The 11,097-nt window shown below is 38.2% G+C and overlaps 1 protein-coding gene across 1 annotated transcript; it reads right to left on the minus strand.

Moving 5' to 3' along the window:
* Positions 1-24: 24 nt before the first annotated feature.
* Positions 25-10,268, minus strand: LOC131356129 (collectin-12-like). Its single transcript, XM_058394972.1, has 9 exons — positions 9,772-10,268; positions 9,327-9,377; positions 8,033-8,155; positions 6,782-6,868; positions 5,571-6,611; positions 3,767-4,249; positions 1,559-1,704; positions 1,232-1,341; positions 25-713 (listed from the first exon to the last, which is right to left on the minus strand). Exons 1-9 carry the CDS (start codon positions 9,776-9,778, stop codon positions 566-568), a joined length of 2,196 nt encoding a protein of 731 aa, XP_058250955.1. The 5' UTR covers positions 9,779-10,268; the 3' UTR covers positions 25-565.
* Between the last annotated feature and the right edge of the window lie 829 nt (positions 10,269-11,097).

Raw genomic sequence — 11,097 nt, forward strand, 5'->3', positions numbered from 1 at the left:
AAAAAAATGACTATGACAACGCACTTATGGTGTAGAATTGTTTTTAATGACTTTCTTATTTATCACTTCAGTAATAACTGGTGGATTGTAGTTGAGCAAATATGATAGGAAGGAAATTCACATTTATTACATCCTTTGTTCTATTATTTCTGTATTTATTTATAGGTAGAAATGTGTAGGTATGTGTTGGGGGGGAAAGCAGCATCTATAAAGAAATGGCAGATTAGGATTCTCTGAAAAAAGCAGGAAAAATATGTAAAATAAAACTATTAAAAATTATATACATATAATATAAGAAAATTCCATAGACTTGTTGTTAATGGATCCTTGATGCTTATGAACTGAGTGTCCAGGAATGAGAACGTTATATAATGTCACTGTGTAGCAGACATGGAACAACTGACCTTGCACCAAACACTGCAGCGTACAACTTCTACTACATGGTCTTTCCTCATTCTTCGTACCTGCATCAGGTCTACTTGTCAAAGAGAGTCATCCATCTCCGACACAAGTTATGAGGTCATTTGACCATATTTATCTGTTCACTCTTCCATTGTTATAGATTTCAACTGTTTACCGCACTTTTGCAGATGAAACCGAGCTGTTCATCACAGTAGAAGTCGTTCCACTTGCCCCCATGAACAAGGCCTGCGCAGTCCTCTCCTTCATCATGTCCATGGCTCCAATTATCAGGCTGACCAGGCCTCCAGTTACTACATGCACACAGACATAAACAAATACAATGTAGCCCACCTCCTAATGCTACGGTCTCTCATACAACAACTTGAAGCCTGTTGAGAGCTGGCGACTTCCAGCGACATAACCAAAATGGTGGCTAGATGTGGGTGTGTCCAGCGGTACACCAAAGTTGATAACAGTTTAATTATATACATATAGTGACCTAGTAAAGTGACTACCAATGGAAGTGAAGACAGTAGAATGTATATGATCTGTGGCAAAGAGCACACACTCCTTCATCAGAGATGACATACACTGACGAATTTTATATGCAAACGCTCTCCCTCCAGAAAGTTTCATTTTAGCAGCACGAAAAACTGATTTGTTGTCAACTAGAATGCCACCCACAAATGTTATACCAGTTTAGTACAGAGACTGACATCTTGCAGCGATATAATTGCTGCATGTGGAAACATTGTAGTGGAAACATAACATTTAAGGCTACATCCCAGCAAAACACAATGCACACACAGACATGCACAGATATACTTACTTGAAAGTAGGCTCTGAGCCATCGACCCAACGCCAGACATTCTCATTTTGTCGATCTGTCAATCCCAACCAGAAAAATCCTCTACCAATTGTGTGAAGATGTAACCAGCCCTGAGGATACAACATTATCAATATATTCATTACATACTTTTACTTACCTTACCCATGACTACATAATATCTTCTGTATGCAGTGTTTGTGCTGTTTTATTTGCTTATACGAGCAAAATGTATTTGTATGTAAATGTATTTGCTTATACGAGCAAAATGTTCTGTATGAGTTAAAACCAGACTTTAAAGACAATATCTTGTTGGGAGCTTTCACCAACCTGTTCTTCATTATCATTGATGATGAGCATGGATGAAGACATGCCATTGCACTTTTGAAGAGCGTCGTCAAAGGTGAGCTTTTCAGTTGAGAAGAAGTAACAGCTAGTTTTGAACCGTACCCAGTCAGCAGGGCACCCAACTCCACCTATATAAAAACACATACACACATAGCTCTGATGTGGGTAGAGTGTATTTACATCAGTGTCTATTTACACCACCCTTCTTGACAGCACCATGTAAACTGATTGTGTCTAAGATGTTTCATTTGAAAGGAAGTAGCAGATTGCCTGGGTGTGTTTATGTGTGTCTATGATTGCAATGCTTGGTGTGTAATTATGGCTGCTTATCCATACACATGAAAAAGTAAGCACTACTTCTGTCTTTTTCAGCATGCATGGTTTGGAGTTTTTCGGCTACAGTTAGGTCACTGGAAACTCCTTCTAAGTGTTTACAAAATTTTACTGTGACCTAAGTGAAGCTGAAAATTGTTCATTAGTTCAAAACATTTTTAATAACAGGAAGTGCTCAAGTCAGTTTGCCAAAAGAACATGAACGCATTCCTCTGAACTATAAACTTGTATCAGTCCTTCACAGAAAACTGCATCAACTACTGTGGACCACTAAATCATAAAGAATAATGGGTGGGTTTTGATCTGGTCTTCTGCTGAACTGCCACTGAAATGCTGACTGAAGTTCTTCATTTTTGTTGAACCAATGTACATTTATGGTTCAGATTAATATTTGTGCCAACCTCTGACTGAATCAAATATCAAATGCATACACCAAACCTTTCTTAACTCCATAAAAGAACACAAAGGCAGCTTTGAAAACGGGTTATCTATGCAACAAGGCACATCTAAATGTTTTATCAAACATTAATTACATCATAGACTGTATTCAACTTTGCCAAACGGTTTGGACAACCACAGAGTACAAATGAATTGGCATCTATCAATAGGGATACAAAGACTCATGGTTGAACTGACAGTACTTGGGCTATAGTGCTAGGTGGATTTTGCTTTCTGCCAAGCTCCCCACTGAGGACACACTATTTAAAAATGAAGAAATTGAAGGGAAAGGCAGTGACAAACTTTCTCACAGGGACAATGCCTTCAATCAATAGTAGAAGGAAGGGGTTCTGGGTAGTTTCTGCGTAGAAAGAGTTAAAAGGACGCCAGCTGTTTACAGGGCTTTCTCAATAGCATTCTGCTGTACACTATATGAGGATTATTATATCCTTGAATTCCTTTCCCAAATTGTTTATTCACAAAGTTGGAAGCATACAATTAAGGCTCAAGTCTGTTTCATCATCACAAGGTCCCTGTGCAAAAAGCAAAGTCATATAGACACAGTTTGAGGTTGAAGGGTAATGTGGAAGAACTCAAGAGGCCCAAGCAGTCTGGGCCCCTTTCAATTATGAGTAATGAGTAGAAGCTGCAACCCTTATATATAATACTCTGTCTTGTGGTTATTAAGTAGTATGGCACTGCTTGGCCAATGAGGAAGGATAATGGAGTACTCTCATAGGGCTTACCAAAGTGAGTTTGTCATGCCAGTAGGAAGCAAACCAATGACATTTAAAGTCCTACAGAAACCAACAGCTGGCAATAAAATTCCACAAATTAGGAATTAACTAGCTTTTCATTTGATGAAAAAAAAACTAATGGTGTGTGAGGTGAACAATGAATTGCACCCCTTGGGGCCTGACAAATAAGTAAGTTCAAATGCATAAAGGAATAAAGTCAAATATCAGCTCTATTTCTTTTTTACTCCAGCCTTTGCCATATGACAATATTAAATGCTCCCTTTGAGAAAAGTAAATTATTTGTAATTTGTCTACTTAGAATAACACCACACATTCCTACTCAAATGTCTAATCTGTGCAAGTTGTATAGGAATACTACCAATAAAATCACACCAAATACGTAATACAAAAGCAATATAATATATCTTATGTACAGTGTACATAATTAATATTTTGTGTGTTTTACTAGCCATCAAGAAGAGGACTTTTTAAGGACTTCTGCGTTCTAATCCAAGAGTTATATCTGGACAATATAAGATTATGTAATTGTACCCACTGACTAAAACACATATAGTAGGTATAGTTGGTGCACCAATTTCCATCTTGTGCAATGAATCTAAAAATCGTTTTTCTTTAAGTGATTTGTCATGGAAACATGCTGCCCATGTGTGATGTGTCTCACCTAGCAGAGATCTTGTAGCAACTTGAGCTGAAGCATCTTCTGGTAGGACATGTATCTTTGGCACAGGCGCTGCTCTCCCTGGCAACCCTGGTGGTCCTGGAGGTCCCGTCGGCCCTGGTGGACCCATGTCTCCTGGGTCCCCTATAGGACCAACTACTCCATGAATACCCGGTGGTCCCTGCAAACCTGGTGGCCCTGACATCCCATCTTTGCCTGGTTGTCCAGGTGTGCCAGGCTCTCCTTTTGTGCCTTGGGGTCCTGCACGGCCACCTGACCCTCGTAAGCCCTTTGGTCCTGGACTGCCCGGAGGCCCTTGCATACCTGGGATACCTGAATAACCAGAAGTGCCAGTACTTCCTTTTTCTCCTTGAGTGCCTGTAACACCTGCTTCTCCTTTATCACCTCTCTCCCCCTTCTGACCAGGAGGACCAATCGCACCTGTTAGGCCTTTTTCACCACGGCGACCCCTTGGACCAGGAGGGCCTAAAAGAACCATAGAAGTATTAAACTAATTGTTCAAAAGGTTAAATATGTAACTGTTCAAATCTGAAACTACATCTGTGTGCAGTAGCACCAAAGTCCTTCACAACTATTTGTGTATTCCTGTTTGCTCAATTCCTTTCCAAGTACTAATAAAACTGTTATCTTTTGACAGTGTCCCCATGTTTATAAAAAAAATCCCCACTCATGCTCATCTTCTTCATGATCATTCTACCCCAGCCTCAGGCCTGATAGTTCTCCACTCATTCATAGAACCATAGTTACATAAATAACCTTCCAAACTACACTGAAAATAAACTGAGCTGCCATATGCTATTTCTACTTTCTAATTGAGATGCAACACCTCTTACCAATGCACCCTATATATGGCTACCTATAGCATATATACTTTGTGATTTACAGACCTTAGTACTTAGTAATCAGTTGCAGGGTGGATGAGATTACAAGTAAATTGCTGTGTTACTTTAAAAATGAATACTTGGCTTACTTTTGACAGTCATCAATTAACTAACTGGATGTGCTGAAGTATGGTCCCCTCCAATAGTACTGGAACAGCAAGGTCAATTCTTTTGTTTTTACTATACACTAAAGACATTTGGGTAGGATCCCGCGCTCTCACTGCCAGGTTCGATTACCGGGCAGGGAGCTAACCCAGCCACTGAAGAGTTAACTCTCAGTGCCGGTCCCAAGCCCAGATTAAAAGCGAGGGTTGTGTCACAAAGGGCATCCGGCATAAAACCTGTACCAAACTGAAACATGCGGACTAAATGTTCCACTGTGGCGACCTCAAACAGGGAGAAGCCGAAAGAACAACAGCAACAACAACTGAAGATCTATGGGTTTGAGATTAAAAGATAAATAAAAGATTAAGAACATACAAACCTGCAGGTGTTTCGGGTTGCCAGTAAGCCTATGATGCTATGATGTCTCATGACTGGCGAGGAAGTCAGGTACACAGAGAAAGACTGTCTGTACCTATATTTTTGTTCACCTAAAAATTGGTCTGCCCCCAGTGGTGCCAAGTTCTAAGTTGTCTAACATATCTAGAAGTAAATATTAGGAAATTAAGCTAAAATTCTGACCTAACTTCCGATCTCAAACCTGAATATCTTTAGTGTATAGCAAAAACAAAAGAACTAGCCTTACCATGTCAATACTTTCAGAGAGGACTGTATATGATTATTTTGAATGTATCTCAAAATGAGTGCAAGCGCAAGTTTTTATCCACCCAACATTTCATGGTGAAATGAACTTTAAGGTCTAAGCTATGACAGTGTATGAACATCTAGTCTGAATTTCATACCCTGCAGTACTGTAAAATTGGTGATGAGCTGGGAGTGTTTGCTGTCCACAAGCTTCATTTCCTCCATGATAATTGAAAGACTGCTGACTTCTTTGTCTAGCCGAGCAGATAGGTCATCCTGCTGGGACTTTAGTGCAGACCCATCTGCCTGTGTCTCAGCCAGAGTCCTGTTTAAATTCAGAAGGAGATCTGAATGTTGCCCCACTGTGTCTGAGCAGCTCCGCAAAGCACCAAGTGCTCCGTTTACTCCACCCAGCATCCACGTAGTATAGCTTACATTCCCTGTGACCCAGTTAACATTTCCTTCTGCTGCATCCAGCCTTTCCTCCATTCTATCAAAGCGATCACTCGTTCGACTGCCATAATCCTGCTGCTGTTCCTGTAGCTCTCTCAGGTTGGCAGCATTACCATCGACGAATGTACTAATGTTTAGAATTTGACTGGAGATGTTAGCTAGCTGCGTGTTTATCTCACCCAGTCCCTGTGTAGTGGTGAGAACGTGGGTTGAGGCATTAAATTCAGCTCTTTCCAAATTCATGATCTTTTCCCTAATCCAGTCCTCAATGCTGCTCACTAGCTGTGTCTCCCGCCGCAGCATTAGCACGTCACTATAGACGCTCTGCGTATTCATATCCGATGCTTCTACTGTACGCTGCAGTGCAGTTGTGACAGCGTCCTGCTGAATCTGAGTGAAGTTGAGACGGTTGATGGACAGCTGTAACATGCGCTGTGCATTGATGTGTGTCTGCACGCTGTGCTGAAGCCGTGCCGTGTCCTGCTGCAGCACAGGTGTGTTTGCAGCAACAGAATAGAGCGTAGCATTAGCAGAACGCAGAACGCTAGCATGGGCATTTAGCTGCGAGTCCAAATATTCCTGCAGTGAAAGCATATCCTGTGACGAGGTTCGGAGCTGCTGCAGGACAGCTGCGTTGCTGTTGACGGACTCAGAGGCTGCAGCTAGCTTTTGACGCAGTGCTGATAACCCAGAACGAAACATCTGCAGCTCACTGGAAGTGTTCTTCAACTTCATACCAGATTCATCTGAGACAAGGCGTAAGAGATAAATAGGGAAACATTAAATAAGACTGAAGTGACAAGGAGACAAATGAAAATAGAAAAATTCAATTGACTAATGGACTACCTCTTTATTAAAAATTCTGTATGCAATTGGGATTACATTGGGATTACATATGAGATTACATACAACTTACCTATTTTTCTTACATCTGTCTCCATGGCATTGATTTTGCCTTCATATTTGTGTATTCCTTTAGTAACGCCATCCACTTTCTGCACCACTACAAGAAACATTCAATAAAGTGCAATTGATTTATCATCTGAAAACATCATTGCTACAGTGATCAGGAGGTCGGACTTTATGGTTTCACAACTGTTAATGTAAAACTTATAGTTCCATCATACTATGACAAAAAGTACTTTTGGTTACTTGTTTTTCCTCAGTTGGAGGCTCATAAGCCAATATTGAGCACAACAAAAAAATAGAGTGTCTATGCAACTAGTGCTACACCAGTATATATTTGATATAACAGATCTTAACAAACCTTAAAAAATAAACCTTTAATAAATGAATAAAAATTATTTCAAATCAATAAGCCTAAAAAACAGCACAAAAATGGACAACAAGCAGACTGCACCTAAAAAAGATTCAGACGGTGTTTAGCCTGGCTTAAACACTACATTATACAGAGAATGAGAAAGGGCCAAGTTGGAACAGTGCTAATAGCCTTGATCTTTGCTCCAAATATTAGTTTTCTCTCTCTCTCTCTCTCTCTTTCTCTCTCTCTCTCTCTCTTTCTCTTTCTCTCTCTCTCATGCACACACACACACACACACACAATAACAGTCACTAGCCAAATCGTTGTTAAAGAATATGGGAACATCTGGAAACTAGAAGAACTGAGAAAAAGGTTTACAGATACATTTAAGTGGTGGTGTTGATTACTAACATCTGTATTGTCCTAGCAGGGTCACCCTAAAGTAGCATGGATGTATGGGTACATGGGTACACATACAAATCTCTCTCACTCTCTCTCTCTCTCTCTCTCTCTCTCTCTATATATATATATATATATATATATTTATATATATATATATATGTATATATATATATATATATATATATATATATATATTTATATATATATTCGTAGTTGTGGTTACAACCATTACAAAACAAGCAAACCCACTTTTGTATCCATGGCAATCAAACAGCACTGAGTCCTTATTGTTGGCTGGAATGAGACCCCACAGAAACACATGACCTCATTCACACAAAAACAATCTGAACATGAACTAATATAAGCTTGCCAATAAAAGTGGAAAAATCCTCCCAAACAAAATACAAAACAACTTAGATGAGCCAAAGACTTTCAGGTCATTGTTGTCAGAGTTCCAGATTATCCAAAAGATGGAAAAGAAAGCACAATAAATGTATGTGTTACCTTTGTAACCCAGTATGGCTACAGCAATGGTGAGGAGGATGCAGAGAACATAGAGCAGCCCTATAGCAGCCTTCAGCGCCCATTCACTTTTACACTTAGTACACTGAGTTCCCTCCTGAAAACCTGCAATCAGATCCACAATCTTTATCATTCACCTTAATAATAATAATCTCCGCACAGCAGAGAAAATAAGCCCTTCAGGCAAAAACACAAATGAGAGAACATTTAACAACTTTTCCTTATCAGATATATCATGAGCAAGTTGAAACACTCAGGCCTCCTAATTGCTGCCTCTTTTCATGGGTACACTTCAGGGGTCTATGGTATTTCAGCCCTCCACTTTTGGGCACACTGAAGCTGTTTGTTATATTCAAAAGTTATTTAATGATTTTTCGTCCAAAAAATGTGGCAGCCTGGGAAAACTCGCTTGATTTGCTTGATTTGATTTGACTTGATTTGATTTCTTTGTATCTCAACCACAAGTAACTTCTAGCATTTTAAATTCTCCAGAAGTGAAAAAACAGAAAACTTAATTTAAAGGTTCAGAGCATTCTGACGCTAATAAAACATCCATTTCACTGCAAAAACGGACGTCTTCGGAAGTGAAAATATTCTGAATATTAATACATAAAAATTATTATAATGATATAAATAAATAATTATTATAAATAATACATTTATCTATTATTCCCTATTATAAGATAAACAACAAACAAATATTATTTAACCTATTTCTAGCTTTCAGGTTTTTAACATTTTCTTGTTCTATTTGCAAATAATTTTGCTTCTTTCTAAAAATAAATGCTTAAAATGATCCAAATTGTCTGTCAAGACTATTTCAAGTATTGTTTAGAGTTTAGTCCTTTTAAATTTTTTTAAAAGGTTTATTGTAACCTTGTAACAAGAAATATGAGATAAATTTGATTATATTCAAGATATTTTCATTTGTTTAGATATAATTTCTCTGTAGTGTGTCTGAAAGATGCAAACGCTAGGCCAATGATAACATCATGTACAAAAATTAAAAAATGTCAGAGGGCAAATGTTTTTATTTAGACAGATGTTGGCCAATTGGTGTCAGATGTTTTTTTTAAATGCATGGCAAGTTTTAAACAAAAAAAAAGCATGTATTTGCAAACAAAACCAACTGCATTGCTGACTAAATGTGTGTATTTAGATATTTATATAATTCAATCCTTTGAGCCAAATCTTTCCAGCGTTTTCAAAGTAGCTACGCTTGGACATGTAGGTAATGAGATTTACAGGACTGTATCCATAAACAATATGCTCTTACCAAACCTCTTGTATCCAAACGATTGGACGTCCTCTTCTTCAGCGAACTCGTCTGAGAGAGAGAGAGAGAGAGAGAGAGAGAGAGAGAGAGAGAGAGAGAGAGAGGGACAGACAGACAGGGAGAGAGAGAGAGAGAGAGAGAGAGAGAGAGATGAAAATAAACAATGTTATGTTGTTATATAATGTTATATGTTATATTTTATTAACACACCCTTTCAAAATAGTGATTTGACAATAACATGTAGTAACATCGGTCTTTCAGTGCTACTGGAAATATCTCCCTACTGCGTTTAAATGAGAAAATATCACACGATGAGCTGTCAATTTCATCCAGATGTTCAACAGGCGCGCGCGCACGCACGCACACACACACACACACACACAAACAAATAGAAAATAAATGTTGTGTGTGTGTGTGTGTGTGTGTGAAATGTAGTGTAACCCACCTTTCATCGTGCTCGACACCACACAAAAGATTCAGCAGAAAAAAAATATTTCAGCTTCAGGCTTATGTGATCTTCAGCCAAATCCCGTGCGTAAAAAAACAACAGTGGACAAAACAACAGAAACAAAACTTTTCTCGACTCACTTTTCACAGAAGCGTCAATAGTTTGCGTACTATAGTATTTTTGACACAGATTGTTTCAAGTTAAAGGCGTATTTCTCTGCGTTGCTGCATGTCCTCAGGGTAAAAATGTTGGAAACGACTCTTTTAAGAGAAAGCAGTCATTCGAGTCGATCCCCGAGCAAGATTGTTTTAAATCTGAGTTGAACTACAACTCATTTTCCGACACTATAATGTGGAAATTTCCAGAGGTTTTCGGCTAACATTCAACTCCGAGCATTTCTAATATTTTCAGATAGAAAAAACCCCTCTCTATCACATCACAGGTCCACTAACACAGAACTCGCCTCCTCGCTGTGATACTGCGCGACAGGGTTGCCAGATCTGTGAAAATAACAAGATGAACGACAAACAATTCTACAAACGGCTCAATGGTCATTAAACCAAAAACGGGCAGTATTGTATAGTAAAACCACCCATTAATCCGTAATAGCTTTAAGTGGTGACGAATATATATATATATATATATATATATATATATATATATATATATATATACTGTATGTATATGACATGATAGAGACTACTTTGCTGCTTCAGATTACAAGAAAAATAAATGTAAATGAAAAATATGAAAAATAAATGAAATAATCTATATATACATATATATACAAATGTATTTAAAATACAAAATGTATTCAAAAATATAAATAAGATATAAATGAAATACTCTCTCTATATATAATATACTCTATATATTCAAAGTACAAAAAAAGATGCTAGGAAACTAAGAACATGTTGTTCATTGTATGATTATCACACATGGTGTGATGTCTTGCTTTGAAAAAGAGTAGTACATTGTTAATAGTAAGAATGAGATCAGGAGAAGTGTATCATCTTCATTAAGCAAAGTGTTACTGAACTGTCGTTGATGTTTGAAATGGTTTGAAATGGTTGATTAACCACTTTTGCAGTCGATTCTTGAATCTGATTGGTCATAAGGTTTATTAATTAATATTAGATAACAGATTATAGCTTTTGGATTATATAGCCCACACAAGTCCCACAATTCAAGTGACTGCTGTAAATCTGAAAACTGAAAAAGGCCTATCTAGATCACTTGTAGCACACAATATAATATGCTTGAGAGGCTTTGTCCCTATTCAGCTACAGGAATGCAAGAGGTTGGGCATTAATGTTGGGAGAG

Source organism: Hemibagrus wyckioides, linkage group LG07 (genome assembly GCF_019097595.1).
Source record: "Hemibagrus wyckioides isolate EC202008001 linkage group LG07, SWU_Hwy_1.0, whole genome shotgun sequence".
NCBI lineage: Eukaryota > Metazoa > Chordata > Actinopteri > Siluriformes > Bagridae > Hemibagrus > Hemibagrus wyckioides.